This window comes from Pongo abelii, chromosome 8, assembly GCF_028885655.2.
Source record: "Pongo abelii isolate AG06213 chromosome 8, NHGRI_mPonAbe1-v2.0_pri, whole genome shotgun sequence".
NCBI lineage: Eukaryota > Metazoa > Chordata > Mammalia > Primates > Hominidae > Pongo > Pongo abelii.
The window spans coordinates 123,962,450-123,979,431 of NC_071993.2; the positions used below are offsets into that span (position 1 = coordinate 123,962,450).

At 37.3% G+C, this 16,982-nt stretch overlaps 1 protein-coding gene across 13 annotated transcripts in view; it reads right to left on the reverse strand.

The window, feature by feature from the left end:
• The window catches only part of SHTN1 (shootin 1), a 123,282-nt gene that overhangs the window by 29,862 nt on the left and 76,438 nt on the right, over positions 1 to 16,982 (reverse strand). For all 13 annotated transcript variants that reach the window (XM_024253044.3, XM_054521559.2, XM_063727105.1 and 10 more), the window contains 4 exon segments: positions 14,779 to 14,932; positions 12,731 to 12,830; positions 6,828 to 6,910; positions 768 to 877 (listed from right to left, as the gene is read on the reverse strand). In XM_024253044.3, coding sequence (XP_024108812.3) covers positions 768 to 877; positions 6,828 to 6,910; positions 12,731 to 12,830; positions 14,779 to 14,932 — 447 coding nt within the window.

The following is a 16,982-nucleotide window of genomic DNA, read 5'->3' on the forward strand; positions in this document are numbered from 1 at the left end:
CATAAAGGTTAGTGAAGAAGGTGAAGGAAGAAGAGGAAGTGGAGGAAGAGGAAGAACCGGTCAGTTCATACCCAATTAGAGAGGAGAAAGGATATTTTTCAAGAGCAATGTTGAAAACTATTATTGGGCTTATTTAAATGTAGCACAGAGATCATGAAAGGGACTCTAAGCGACTTCACAGATCCTGGAGTGCTCACTGTGGTCTAGTTTAGGAGAGAGTTTTTCTCCTTGAAGTGACTTGGAAAACATTTGTGAAATTAATGAAAAACAATCATATAAGTCTCACTATTTTCCCCAAAGTTGTCCTAGTTTTGTTCTGCTGTTATTATTATGTGATTCCGTCCACTATAATAGAAGCCTCAGAAAGGCGAGGGTTTTTGCCTATTTTGTTCACTACTTTATCCCCCGTGCCTAAAACAGTATCTGGCACATAGTAGATAATCAGTAGAATCACACAAAAGAATCAGGAATCAAAGAAAAGAAAGGATGTGATAATTGTTATTTGTTTGGTGTAACAGTTCATAACACTGTCTCTCGTAATGAGATGACAGCACCCCCAAAATAACATGGCTTCCTTTTTATACTGATTTAGGTTCACCATGGGTCCTCCTGAAACATGCTTATGTGGAAGTAAAAGCTTTTGTGACACGTTAGCTTTATCCTAAGATCTGACAATGAGTCCTGATGCAGCTTTCCTCAAATTTCAAATTTGTACATTTAAAAAAGGAAATATCAAACAGGGAAAAAAGCATTTAGTCACTCCATACCTTTGTCTTCGGTCTGGCTGTCTGATTAACGGGTCTAAGATGAACTCCCTTTTTAATTCTATCCATCATCTCTTCAACTGCTTGCCTCTTTAGATCTGTGACTTCTTCAGCTGTTCAAAGAACACGTACATAAATCCTCTTATGTTACAAGAAAACAGCTACTTCCTATTTTTGGTGACTTGGAAAAATCACACTATGTAATTAATCACAGTCATTTTTCATTCACAGTTGCAGAACACTAAAAATTTACTAACGTTAACAGCTATCAGGTAGCAACACTTAAAGAAAAAATTTTTAGAGACAAAATCTGATCAGAAAAATAAGAGTTATAAAAATTTGTAGCCTGGATTCAAGTCAGTATTGTCTTGCCTCTGTCAACAAAGTAGACTTTGTTCATTTGTCAGCATTTCTCCAGGTCTTTAAAATCCCAACTTTGTGCCTAATCCCAAATAATCTTTGTCTCAAAGATGTTTTTACAACTTACAGTACATCCTACGTCAAAGAAATCAGCCTAAAAAAGAAACAACTACCAGAAATCCATTAGGGGAAAAGAAGATGAAATAGATGTTTTTCTTGTTGGAGTAAGTCTATAGTCAAAAGACAAACAGTAAATAAATAAAATCTATTTTTAAATTGCCATCTTTTGTTTACGAATCGCATGGAAAGGAAACATTTAAGCAGACCTTTCTCAAGTCTTTTTAAATTGTCAATGTTAAAAGACAATATACATGTAGCAATAATTGCAATTAGGTAATTACATTTGATTTTAAAATTCAACTATCTATTGTTTAACGTTGCCACTATTTTGCTGCAAAAAAATAAATAAATAAATAAAAAAGAGGTGGAGATATGTATCAATTGGATGAATGTAACTGAGGTGAACTTAAACTTGTTGATCAGAAAAGTGAAATGTCTCTCTTGTAGAATAGCTTGACCAAAATCACAGAACCATTTCAGAACATTTATCACCATTAATGCAGTTCTAGGTCTTGTGTTTACTTCCATCTAGCTCACTGCAGCCAACATATTTGAGTTTATCTCATAAAGACCTTCCAATTACCGTTTTTAACAGACTCTACACTGCCTGGCAATATGGTGGGCACTCAACAAGTTTCTACTGACTATTGGCTGCTGAAGTTTCTGCTTTAAATGCCTACTAATATTTTTACTATTTGAGTAGAAATGACTAAATCCCAAAAGGCTGGCTTCTAAATGCAGGCAATCACTACTGCATCCCCGAGCTAATTAGCTCTAGTATCAGGCTTTGCAATAAGGAGGCCTAGATTATGGCTTCTTTTTCTGCTACAAGGCCAGACTCCATTCCAACCCTGGGTAGCCATTCCTCTTGTGTAAGTGCCTAGGGGAGCAACTAAGAGAGACCAGAAGTTTCCGTTACCCTCATCTGTACAAGTCCACAATGAGGGATCACTGCTATATTCACTGTATAACCTAGGTTTTCTGATACCTTCCTAACTTCAAAGAGAACTGTCAACCTCAGAAGCCACTGAAATGCTGAGAATTCAAACCTCTCAACATCTAAACAACAGTTTTCAGATCCAGAAGTCAAAACAAGTATCTTTTGCCAAGCAACATGGGAAACATGGTCACCAAAGTTAGAACTCATCTACGAGTAAATGAAAGATGACTGAACTGTGGGTTGATCAACCATGTGCCCTTAAGCAGCATTTTCTTGGGCAGCTTCTTTTGACGGTTCACAAACATCAACAAAGGAACAGATAAGTAAATTATGATGGGTAGAAATTCATTCATTCATTCAATCACTCTTTCCTTTATTCACTCACTCACTTGATATCTGAGTATCTTTGTGAACTACACAGTGCTTTTGCTGACCCTACTCACAACCCAGGGAGATAAAACCCAGATCTGCCATTCAAGCATCTGGTATGGGTATGGGATTTATTCCTGAGAATTTAGAAAATACTTTTTTTTTTTTTTTTTTTTTTTTGAGATGGAGTCTTGCTCTGTCGCCCAGAGCTGGAGTGCAATGGCACGATCTCGGCTCACTGCAACTTCCACCTCCCGGGTTCAAGCAATTCTCCTGCCTCAGCCTCTCGAGTAGCTGGGATTACAAGCACGCGCCACTACGCCCAGCTAATTTTTGTATTTTTAGTAGAGACGGGGTTTCACCATAGAAAATACATTTTTAAAACATTTGATTTTTCAGAAAGTCTGCCATTTTGAGACTAGGAAGAGCTGCACGGTAATAGGAACACCGCCTACAAACAGATTAGCACTCTGTAAGGAATGACTGAAACCCAATTAAATGCACCATACAAAAACTAATTAAGGCAGACAGATGGAGAATTATGGTCAACACCATTCAAATCTGCTACAGCATCTAACATAGCAGGAATTTAAAGTAGTTTCTTATATTTGCTTGCCAGAATCATAGTGATAATTCAGAGACGTGCCACTATCTGTATTGTGTACAGATTATAAACCAGGCTTTAATTTCTCAGTCTTTTTCAAATGTAAAGGCTTAATTGGTTTTAAGGAAAAGAAATCATTCTTATCAGATTCCCTACTCAGGCGCAATGCAAGAGCAACGCTAGGTTAGCTACACAAGCTTTCTCTCTTGCCGACCCTGTTTTTGAACTAGCAAAAAGCAATCTATATGAACTTCTAAACTATTAAGCAGTTCTAATAAATCTGCAAGAATCACCTACAGAGAGCTCATGGTATGTTTTGTAATTCTTTCTGCAATCACACAGTTGGTAATTGTCTCACAAAAGCATGTAATCAAGGGGACAATAGAAATATGCAGGACACTGGAGATTAAAGAAAAGGGACAAATGAAGACAACAGGTCTAATGTTATTGAACTGCCACAGGAAAATAAAATCAAATGCTCTTTGAGTTAGTGCTTCAAGGTCAGTCTTGGATCAGAAAGCTACATGTAATTAATTGGGGCTTAAATTTTAAGACCCACTTGAAAAATAAGTTCCTTATAGAAAAAAAAAGACCCACAGACAAAAACCATCACCTTATTACTAAATAAAACCTTCTGCTATTACCTCGAAGAAACGAAAATGAATTTCCAAATTCCACAGGATTACTATTTATTTCACTAACTTTCTTTTAAAGGTAATTAAAAAAAAATCTTATGCCACCGTGATATACCAAATTTCTAAGGAATACAGTATAGTTGAATTAAGTTCAAATCTGACATCAGGTCATAAAGTTAAAGAAATTTCCTTAGCTACAATAATCACAAGAACCTGTGGGATGAGGATTCCCTTCGATCCTCCCAAAGGATGGCTAGTACCTTTTCCATGTTTTTCCACGCTAACATTTTGAGTATTTTCTGTGCTGGAAACTACCCTAAACACTTTTCATGTTGTGAGACTCACTAATTCTCACAACAATCCTGTGAAATAGGAAATACTACTATCCCCATTCTACAGATTAGCAAATCAAGGCACAGCGAAGTATAAGAAAAGATCAATAAATTAATGACCTAAATGTATGATAAACAGCAGGCATAGTTCTGAAATCCAGAACTGGCCTAATAAATACATTCTTGTCAAAATCAGAGTTATTATCTTCAGAGTGTCATGATCTCTTACATTCAATCATTAAAACTATCTATAAAATATTCTAGAGTCTTTCTTTACAATGAAGTTTTCAGAGCCATAAGTAAGGAGTAAAAGTTTCCCCACTAATAAACTCTGAATACCTTACCAACTGTAAGTTAAAAGCCATCATAAGATGCTAACCTAAGAAAGAAAACACAGTGAATGTGAGATCAGTCACTATGTTATAAATGCAAACCCCAAAGTGTCACAGAGAATCCCAATGTTTGATGCTTTACATTAATTCATCATGCATTTAATTATTGATTTATTCACTCAACAACTATTTTTTCAGTGTGACCTATTAACAAGATACTATAAATGTACTGTGTGAGTACAGTATGCATTATTCAAGGCTGTGTGTTTTTTAGGGTTGCTCCATTCTAAAATCTCAAGAGCAACTTCTATATTGGTAACTCTACTTAGAATCCCAAAATAGCAATCCGGTAGCCCAAGGATGTGGGAGAAAATACTGTCACATTTCATGAATTATAAATAAACATCATTTTTGTAAGAAAAACTGTATAGTGCCTAAAACTGGGGGTTAAGAAATTTTAGAATAATTTTTCTTTTTAATTTAAGGTGCTATCAAAGTTGACAAGTTGGTGATGTGATTTACTTGGAAGGAAAATTCATTTTATTCCAATTTCCCCCCTACCCTCTAAGATATACCAATTGTCTCCCCCGAAAAAAAATGAAACAAAATTTAAATTACAGCATCAGGAAACGCTAATAGCCAGTAACCCAAGAGCAGGGCCGCCCAGCAAATCACCAAAGGCGGAATTGCTTCAGAATCCTGCAATGGCTTGTGCAATGCAGAATTTGCCTTTCAGCCCCATTAATGTGCGGAGGAATAGATTCCAAAGGATTGCAGAAGGCAGGCACAGAAAGCCAATTCTTAGAGATAAAATCAGCTTTCATTTGTAATGGTGCTGCAAGATTCCTGCTAAGAGAGAAAAAAACTACGTCCAAACTTCAATTCATTCAATATGCATGAAAGCAGTGGGATGCTGCCGAGAAGAGTAAACCCTCAAAGAGCTTGCAATCTCTTCAGGGGGAGAGGGGTGGAAATAATTCAAACACCACAGCCAGAGTAGAGGTACAGAGTGGGACATTAAATCCTTAAAGTAACCGAATTTAAAGCAAAATGCTGTCACAATGCATGGTAATGAGCTACTCATTACCATGTTGTTTATACTAATAAAATAGGATAAAGAGGAGGACGAAGAGTCTGGAACACACCAGCTATCTGCCCAGAATCTGTATGGAGGCTACGGAATTAGAACGGCAGGCACAGAGGACCAAGATCTGGCCCCCTTGTTTTAAGCCTTTGCTGTCACTGTGGCTGCACACCAAACCAACTCCAGTGCATCTAGGCATTTGCTGGCTCTGCTCAATGGGAGGGCCCCTTCTCCCTCCAGTCCCATCTCATCATTGTCCTATATATCTCGATCTCCAATGAACCATAGTCCTGTGAATTTTTACCTCCCTAAACAGTTCCTGAATTCATGCATGTCTCTCTACCCCTGCTGCTACTACCCTCATCTAAGCTACCATCAACATTCATCTGAATGACTGCAATAGTCTTCCCTCATCCACCCTCATCCATTTACAGTCTGTTCTCTCACTGCAGCCAGTGTGACTTTTTTTTTAAGGACAATTCTCATCATGTTATACCTCTGCTTAAAACTTCTACTGCTCTTAGGAGAAATTCCAGAACCTTGACCTTGACCTCCAGAATCTGGCTTCTGCCTATCTATTAGAACTCTTCTCTTGGACACCATGTTCCAGCCATATAAACTTTCTTTCAGTTTCCTAATATGCCAAGTTCCTTCCTGGACTCTTTGGACCTTTGAATCCGCTGCTCCTCTATTTGAAATGGTTTTACCCTAAACACTACCACCCAACACACCCAATGTTCTAAAGGCACAACTACTCAGCTTGAACATCATTTTCAGACACCAGCAGTCCACTTCCACAATCTCTTAGCACTCTGTACTCCTCCTTAATTGTATTTAAATAATTACATATTTACTTGTTTACTTCCTGCCTAGTTACACTACAATGTAACTTCTATATCGTGTACCTGCAGCACACAACAGTGCAGTAGTACATACTAAGTGCTTGGTAAAGTCCCAGGTCACTTGCTACCAACTCTAAGAAGTCTTGCCCCAAATCCCTCATTTGGAATTACTCCCTCTCTTTCCTGTACACTCCAAGGTACCCTGACTTTTAATGAAAATATATTTGCCAGTATGTCTCTTATTACAGTGAGACGTGCGTGTTTATCTCCTCTAGATAATAAACTACAGGAAGGCAATGACGGTTACTGGTTCATTCTTACAGCTGTTCAGTGCTTCATACTACTCTCCCAACAACATGTTTATAGTCAAAGAACTTAACAAATATGTGAATTGCCCCAAAATTGTACACCATCAACCACTTACACCAATAGAAGTGATGCTTACGTGTTTCTGGTTGAGTTGCCTTTTCTTTCTTAGCACCACTGCCGCTGGGGTGGGATCGTTTCCGGATCATGGACATGAGGGATCTTTGGGAGAAAGAAAAAGATCAACAGGAGATTACTGGATGCCTAGATCCTAAATAACCAGTAAAAATCTCACTCTTTGATAGGTGCATGAATGTATAACTAGAATCTAAGTAGTCTACTTTCCATTTTTAATAATATTAAACTTTTCATCATTTTACAGAAGAGAAACACGTCTCATCCTCTTCTGTATAAAACCAAACTGATTATTGGAGAGAGTACACTACTATAATAATAAAATGCATACACACTTACAAAGGAAAAGAGACAAAAAATTTCAATACTCATATATATAAAATTCAGAAACAGCTATCTATGTACTATGTTAGAGGGAGAGGGAAGAATGAAAGAATTAGGGAATGTTTCACAGTAAAAAGTGTATGTTATCAGTAAATATCTATTTGTGAACTATGGGTACAAAAACATCTGAATCCGCATGATGTAGACTAAATACTTATGGATAAAACATATTTACACCACTCTCTCTCTGGTCCATTTAAAAACAAATCTATGTAAAATCAAATTATGATAAATTTGACTATACTAACATTTTATAACCTTTGATATTATGCAGAATAAAAAGACAAGGATATATAAAGAAATTCTACAGATCAATGAGAAAAAGCACATAATTCAACACAAAATGGAAGAGAACCTTGCAACTCCAAAAAAGATGTCCAAATTTCCAATACATATTCAAAAGAGGTACTTGACTTCATTAGCTATTAGGCAAACACAAAACCACACTGGGATATCACTATACATTCATCAAATAGACAAAAAAAATCTGATAATATCAAGTGTTAGTGGGTTTGTGGAGTAACAGAAGTTCTCAAACCAAACAGGATACGTAAATTAATAGTACAATTCCACTCTGGAAAACTCTTTGTAATTATCTAGCAGAGCCAAAAATATATGTATCCTATGAGCCAATGATTCCACTGCCACACATCCTACAGAAAGGCAAGCACTTGTGCACCAGGATACATGAACAAGAATGTTCATGAAGAATTTCCGTAATTCCCCAGAACTGGTAATAACTCAAATGTCCATCAGCACCACAATGGATAAGTACATTCTGAGACCTTCATAAAGTGAATTATGTATCAGTGAATATGAATGGACTTAAGCTACACAACATGGATGGATCTTACAAAATAATATAGAGTAGACCGGGTGCAGTGGCTCACACCTGTAATCCCAGCACTTTGGGAGGCCAAGGTGGGCAGATCACCTGAGGTCAGGAGTTCGAGACCAGCCTGGCCAACATGGCAGAACCCTGTCTCTACTAAAAATATGAAAAAATTAGCTGGGCGTGGTGGCGGGCATCTGTAATCCCAGCTACTTGGGAAGCTGAGGCAGGAGAATCGCTTGAACCTGGGAGGCGGAAGTTGCAGTAAGTCAAGATCACACCATTGCACTCCAGCCTGGGCAACGAAAGCGAAACTCCATCTCAAAAAAATAATAATAATAATAATAATGTAGAGTAAAAAGAGCAAGACCACAATGATACATGAAAATTCCAATTACATAAAGTTCAAAACCAGGCCATACAGATATTTACGGTAGTTTAGGGATACATATTAGGCAAGAAAATTTTTCTTCAATACTGCAAGGAAGTGATCACCATAAAAGATAGCAATTAGGGAGGAAGGTGGTTATCTTTGGAAAAGGATCAAAGGAAAGAATTAGGGTACCAGTATTGCCTATTTCTTGATTTGGAGGGTGATTACATAGATGCTCAGTTTAACATTCTTTTAAAACTGTACATAGGCTTGTGCACATATCTGCATATGTTATCATTTCCTCCATAAAATGTTTACCAAAACATGAATGAATCAAGAATTTTTGAATTATTTCAACTGCATCATAAATGTCCTCAGTGTGGTGAACTGTATTTGCAAAACAGTCCTGAGGAAGCCAGCAATAGAAAACACACACTTGGAGGATAAAAAAGGCATAATGTTGCCCTTAGGAAAACGGGCAAACGGATATACAGAGTAACACTTGTTCAGAAGATATCACCACCCAATGCTTCCTTTCTTTCCTTTTTTTTTTTTTTTTTTTCCTGAGATAGGGTCTCACTCTGTTGCCCATGCTGGAGTGCAAGGGCACAGTCACCACTCATTGCAGCTCCGATCTCCTGCACTCAACTGATCTTACTGCCTCAGCCTTTGGAGTAGCTGGGACTACAGGTACACCACCACTCCTGGTTAATGTTTTTTAATTTTTTGGAGTGGTCTCACCATGTTGCCCAGGCTGGTCCTGAACTCCTGGCCTCAAGCAATCTTCCTGCCTTGGCCTCCCAAAAGGCTGGGATTACAGGCGTGAGCCATTATGCCCTGCCTCCAGTTTCTTAATCGTTCTAATTTCTAGCTTTTTTTCACTTTTCACTTCTACGTTTGCTTACATTATTAATCCCCTTCCTAATTGCCTTTTCTTAAAATTCCCAAACTCACTGGATAATCTCCCATAAAGCACAATAAAAAGAAAAAAACACATCCTGCTCTATCTAGCTTGGGAACCAATCATGGAGCTTCTGACTTTGTCTAGTTTCTCTTCTTTGGGCTTGCAATGGCCAAATGGAATTAAATTATTTTCACAAAAGTTAGAAATTCTAATTTACAGGCCAGAGGAGATTAGGTCAAGACCTCTGGGACCCATACTCAAACCTCTGGCCATCACTGCCCCATTTCACTGCCATTTCAACTGAATGAATAAAATTTCAGGCATGTGTCATCCCAAGATGGAACATTTCAGTGGAGAATTTTCACCTGTTTGTTTTTTTTTTTTTTTTTTTTTGAGATGGAGTCTCACTCTGTCGCCCAGGCTGGAGTGCAGTGGCGCGATCTCGGCTCACTGCAAGCTCCGCCTCCCAGGTTCACGCCATTTTCCTGCCTCAGCCGCCCAAGTAGCTAGGACTACAGGCACTCACCACCACGCCTGGCTAATTTTTTTGTATTTTTAGTAGAGACGGGGTTTCACCATGTTAGCCAGGATGGTCTCAATCTCCTGATCTTGTGATCCACCCGCCTCGGCCGCCCAAAGTGCTGGGATTACAGGCGTGAGCCACTGCGCCCGGCCGTCACCTGTTAGTTTTTCAAGAGGTGGTCGTCATGTCCACTGTGATAGTTATTTTGTGTGTCAACTTGACTGGGCCACGGGGTGCCCGAGATACTTGGTTAAACACTATTCTGGTGTTTCCATGAGGATGTTGTGGATGACATTAACATTTCAATCAGTAGACTGAGTAAAGCAGATGGTCCTCCCTGAGGTGGGTGGCCCTCAGCCAATCATTTGAAGGCCTAATTAGAACAACAAGGCTAATCCTCCCTCAACTAACAGGGAATTCCTCCTGCCTGACTGCCTTCATACTGGGTTATTGGCTTTTTCTTGCTTTCCAACTTGAACTGAAACACTGCCACTTCCTGGGTCTTGAGCCTGTCAAACTTTGGAATAAAACTACACCATAGGTTCTCCCAGTTCTCAGGCCCTTAGACTCAGCCTGGAACCACACCATTGACTCTTTTGGGTGTCCAAGTTGCCAACTCACCCTACAGATCTTGGGGTTTGACAGCCTCCATAATCACATGAGCCAATTCCTTATAATAAATCTGTATTCATATCTGCCCATATCTGTATCTATAGATATACACATTCTATTGGTTCTGTTTCTCTAAAAAAAAACACTTAATAGCCTCAACCCTCTCCCCATGAACTATATCTGCATAGAACCTGTCCTACTTTCACTACCACGAGGACAAAGTGACCAAGGTTTGCCTTCTTCCTCTTTCTTCTACCTATTCTTGGAGTCAAATGAGTGGGAAGAGAAGGGAAAAGCAGTAAGCCACTTAAAGAAGTTACAGGCCCTAGTCTTTTTTTTTCTTCCCACTTTGATTTCTAACCATGATTTACATCAGGATAAAACAAATAGATCAGGGACAAAGTTAGAAAACTTTGATTTGTGAATTCAAAATCCACTCAAACTCAATACATATGCAAATATACCTCTTTGACAAGAAAGCACTCCTCACAAAAAAACCTCTTTTCTTTCAAAAATTATGTCCTATACTATTTAAATTCATCTTAAAATAAAAATCATATTATTCAGTAAAATTTTCTTTAAACAGCCTTATAAAAGAGTTCACACTTGAGACACAAACAGTCCTGAACATTCATTTCTCAGCGTAACTGTAAATGCTCTTTGGAAAAAAAAATTCTACTTAGGTTATACTTTATTTTTAATTCTAGGGGCTCTCAACATTTCTGAGAATAAAAATTAAAGACCAACAGCAAGACTGTAATTACTTTTTAATCGTTCTCCCTCTTCATGGAAGAAGTGACCTTTCTTATCAGCTCAAAATCCCAGACCTTAGAGAAAGATCAAAGTGATGAATTTCCAATTTTAAATGTCAAATCCAGAATATCTCCTACAGATTTAGCTACCCAGGAGAGAAAGATTTTAAAATACCTGAAATTCTTTCAATTGACTCTTGGATCGATCACGTGTAAAAATTATTTTGCCTTAACTACTTCAATGGTTTAAAGTAGATTATGTCATACCCTACTCAGTAAGGAAAACTAATGAGAATCTTTTTAAAAGGCAAAGTCCCATTTTCATAGTCGTGTGGGAGGGACATGCTACGCATTCTATTCAGATGGATCAGCAAAGGTACAAAGTATGAATAAATGGCCTCTCTGTGTGAAAGGATTAAACAAATCACATGAGTTAATGAAAGGTTAAAAAAAAAAAAAAAAACCCTAGCAAAAGTTTTTAAATGCCATTTGTTAAAGAATAAATTATACAAAAGCAGCTAACATCATGACATGAGCATGTAAGCTGTCACCATGGCAAGGAGGTTGTCTTATGTAATTCTGGATAGTGGCATGTGGAACCACAAAGAAGGCAAAATTTGACTCTAAATCTCCTAGTGTGTATTGTGCTCAAGTGATGTACATAATGCCATCATGTCACCTTAGGCTTCAGAAAATACGAATTCCTGTCTGTCTATGTGACTTCCTGCCACAAGAATTTAAACATAATTTATCTTTCTTATGGAAGGTTCCTCTCTTAGCATTACTAAAGGTATAAATATGAGTTTAGGGATAAAAGTAATTAATACTTCTAGTTTAATTACTAGTTTATAACAATTAGTACGTTTACGTTTCCATTTAGTATTTTTATTTTTAAAATAATTGAACAAACCAGAGCTTTTCAAATTCGAATTAGCAAGAGAGAAAAGCAAACACATTCTGGAAAAGCTCAAAATTCCTTGTTCTTACCATTAAAGGAAATCTTAATGTTATTGAATGAAATTTATATACTACAAGAAAGGAATAATATATTGGCTTGTTAGGACATTCTCATGCTGCTAATAAAGATATACCTGAGACTGGGTAATCATAAAGGAAAGAGGTTTAATTGACTCACAGTTCCACATGGCTGGGGAGGCCTCACAAACATGGCGGAAGGCAAGGAGAAGCATGTCACATCTTACACGGCAGCAGGGAAGAGAGAACTTGTGCAGGAGAACTCCTCTTTATAAAACCATCAGATCTCATGAGATTCACTATCATGAGAACAGCATGGAAAGACCCACCCTCATGATTCAATTACCTCCCACGACACGTGGGAATTGTGGGAGCTACAATTCAAGAGGAGATTTGGGTGGGGACACAACCAAACCATATCACTGGCCTTTAGAAAAATTTCCAAGAGAAGCATCAGCTAGTATCTTTCATGCTTTTAATATGACTCCTCTCATGGCACAATCTGATGGGGAAGAACATTTGATGCAGAGCAGTCTTCCTGGATGTGCTTACCGGATAGGATTGGGAGGTGGAGGGGGAAGTGGTGGTGGAGGAGGAGGTGGTGGAGGTACTGAATTCTCAGACTGGTTCACTCGTTTCTGGAGTTCATCAACTGCACAGAGAGCAAGCATTCAGAAGAGAGCTGAAATAAGCAACTAAACATTGTTTATACATGTGAAAAAAAGAACATAACCTTTCTCAAAAGTAAGTTCTTTTTATTAAGGCTAAATTAGAAATTTCAATCGAAATTGCAGACCTTTTTAAACTTTTCACTATCTAGTCTATTGCTAATGCAAGAGAGGACTGCTATCCATCAATATTAAATGCTATCTTTTTGCTGTATATACAACTTTAGAAAAGAAAAAAATTCAAAACAATGGCTGAAGGGTAGGAAGAAGTGAGTAGGCTGAAGAAATATTTGTTAACAACGAAGTATATGACTCAAACACTAAGAAATTGTTAATACTTTAAAAGTGTACAGACCAAGAATTTTAAAGATGACATTTAGTAATGAATTTTAATAGCTGCATACTTCTCTCTCCTGCTTAATTTCCTTCAAAAACTGCAAATACTAGAGTCTTTGATTTTAACCCGATTCAGCTTCCTAAATCTGTAACTCAGAAACTTTTTGCTCTTTTGAAGAGATTTCTGGAAAGCCATCGTATTCCTTCAAGTCTTTCATGAAGCAGGCATTTTACTAAGCACCAACGATGTGAAAGTGCCTATGAATGGTGCTACAGGAGACATAACACCTGACTTCAAGGAACTGAACTTAAGTTGATATCACAGATGCTAATACCTATGAGATAATGGGTAAAAGGCGCTGCATACTGTTGGCATTCAGAGGTAGCTCTCCCCATCCACAGCCATTCCACTTTCCCCGACTGAGTGTACCCCCAGGGATCTGTCCATTTGTATTTAGCCTCAACACTTAAATAGGCAGTGTGGGCTATGCTCTCCAAAACTGAGAATCCTCTGGTCATTTCATGTGCATGCACCTATCCCTCCAAGGGGAATCTGAGTTCTCTGAAGACAAAAAGCATGGTTTCTTTTCTTCTGTATTTCTTATTGTATCCCAGGATAGGGCTGGGTACACACACAGCAGATACTAAGTATTAATAAAACGCATTCAGATTTGAACCTCATATATTTCCAGTGTCTGCCTCCTCCATTCATAATAAAGATGGCTTTGGCTACAGGCTACTCTGATATTCACTAAAAAGAATGGAATACTTCTTAATTTTGGATCAATTAAAAAATCAATTATAATCAACTTTCATTGTGGATCAGAAAGCACTGAATGCTTTTAGAAGGAAAAAAGGCCTTTGTGGTTCTTCTGCACAGGTTTCAAAATTCTAGTATAAAATTAACCAAAAATATCTGAAGTGAATATTGAAGCTATTATAAAGGGAATGTACCTGCCTTCTTAAATTACCGACCTTCCAACAGAGACTTACACATATGCCTGTATAGTAATCTAACTCGCACATTCCCATTAAGCCTTCTAGAACTGAATGAATAAATCTTTTGATTTAATTATCCCCTGGTGTTTCTAAAGATTTTTCCATTTAACAGATATATTGTTGCCCAGTTCATTGTTAGGTACAATATAGAAAGTATTATTTCATGTGTATTATTAGACGCCAAAGATGAAGGTAGTATGAACACCAAAGATGAAGACAGTTAAAAAAGTTTAATTCTTTCTAAAAATGCACTCTAAGTGAACAAAATACATAATGAACATTCATCTCTAAAGCTCTGAAAAATGCTGAAAAGTTGGTCTTCCTATGCTAATGGTATCTCTGTGTCTAAATTCTGTATATGATGTTCACAAGGGCTCTAAGTTCAAAAAAGAAGTCTAAATATTTGTGAATTATTTAATACAGCAGCTATTCTACTGAATTGCAATGGTTAGAAATGAAGGAATTTAAAAACAAATCTTGGTATTTTTCCACAGCATTTAGTAAATGTTCTAGACTAACTATATGCCAGGTTTTGTACTAGGCATGAGTAATTCAAAGATTAATAGTAAGACATAGTAGCCTACTCAATGCTTTTACCAGAGTGCTTTAAATTTCTGGCTTTCTCTTCAGAATTCTGATATTTCAATTCCAGTTCCTTTTTATCTTCTTCTAGAAGCTCCAGTTGCTGTTTGAGGTTGTGTATTTCTTTGTGGAGTGTTTCATTTTCTAGTTGCTCTTTTAATTCTTTGACCTATAAGTTATTTAAAAAAAAAAAAAAAAAAAGACTTTTATGGCTGACAGTTTTTCCTTTGTCAAAGAAAAGAAAGGGAAAAAATAAATATTTCCCTTTGACTGTACTTCATAGCAAACAGATTCCAATCCATCTTAACGACCATGCAAATGCTAGATACAATTAACACACAATCATAAATCAGCTGAAGAGCTGATTTAAAATAAATTTACTGGGGAGTTACATACCAGACACTTTATTTTTTTTTTAAGTTTTATTTTAGGTTCGGGGTACATGTGCAGGTTTGTTATATAGGTAAATTGTGTGTCACAGGGGCTTGGTGTACAGGTTGTTTCATCACCGAGGTAAAAACAATAGTATCTGATAGATACTTTTTCGATCCTCTCTCTCCTCCCACCCTCCATCATCGAGTAAGCCTCAGTGTCTGTTGTTCCCTTCTTTGTGTCCATGTGTAATCAATGCTTAGCTCCCACTTAGAAGTGAGAACATTTGGTTTTCTATTCTCCTGTTAGTTCACTTAGGATTACGGCCTCCAGTTCCATTCTTGTTGCTACAAAGGACATTATCTCATTCCTTTTTATGGCTACACAGTATGCCATGGTGTAATATGTACCACATTTTCTTTATCCAGTCTACCACAGATGGGCATTGAGGCTGACTCCATGATTTTGCTGTTGCATATAGTGCTGCAATGAATATATGTGTGCATGTGTCTTTATGGTAGAATGATTTATATTCCTTTGGGCATATATCCAATAATGGGATTGTTGGGTTGAATGGTATTTCTGTTTTAAGTTCTTTGAGAAATTGCCACACTGCCTTCCATAATGGCTGAACTAACTTACATTCCCACCAGCAGCGTATAAGCGTCCCCTTTCTCTGAAACCTTGCCAACATCTGCTATTTTTTGACTTTTTAGTAACAGCCATTCTGACTGACATGAGATGGTATCTCACTGTGGTTTTGATTTTCATTTCTCTAATGATTAGTGATGTTAAGCATTTTTTATATGCTTGTTAGTCACACAGACACTTTAATTTTTAAACATGGGTCACTTTTGTACCCATTTTCAAAAGAAAAATTCAGGTAATATTTTAAAAGACCCTTGGGGGACACAAATTTAGTAATAAGTATCAAAAGTCTTCAAAAAAAAAAAAAGGAAAGTCTTTTGATTCAGTAAAACCACTTTTAGAAATTATTTTTAAAAATACTCTGAAATATATTCACTGAAGTGGTTTTTTGTTTTGTTTTGTTTTTGTTTTTATTTTTGTTTTGAGATAGAGTCTCACTCTTTCAGCCAGGCTGGTGTGCAGTGGCGCGATCTGGGCTCACTGCAAACTTCGCCTTCCGGGTTCAAGCAATTCTTGTGCTTCAGCCTCCTGAGTAGCTGGGGCTACAGGCACATGTCACCACACCCGGCTAATTTTTGTATTTTTAGTAGAGACAGGGTTTCACCACGTTGGCCAGGCTGGTTTCGAACTCCTGGCCTTAAGTGATCCACCTGCTTCGGCCTCCCAAGGTGCTGAGATTACAGGCGTGAGCCACTACACCTGGCCTGAAGTGTTCTTTACAACAGCAAAAAGTTGCAAATAACCTAAATGTCCACCAATATTTTTGATTTAATAAATTATAGCATGTTTATTCAATGAAATACTATGCAACTATTTTAAATCACATAGCTTACTATATACTGACATGAGAAGATACATTACCAATGGAAAAAAAAATCAGGGCATAAAATAGTATGTATGGTATGATTCAATTTAAACAAACTATATTTATAAAGGTATATATTTACAGAAAGTTCAGCCATGCACCAAAATATGGGATACTTGGTTAATCTTCTTTAACTTTTGCTATATTTTAAAAATGTATTATAAGGAGCATATGTTATTTTTATAATTGCAAAAACCATATGCTGTGCTTAAAAGACTGCTGCATCTGCAAGGGAACTTACAGACAGCTAAGAAACATTTTAAGCCACATACAGATGGTCTCCATTTTAGGATGGTTTGAGATAGTTTTTCGACTTTACAATGGTGTGAAAGCG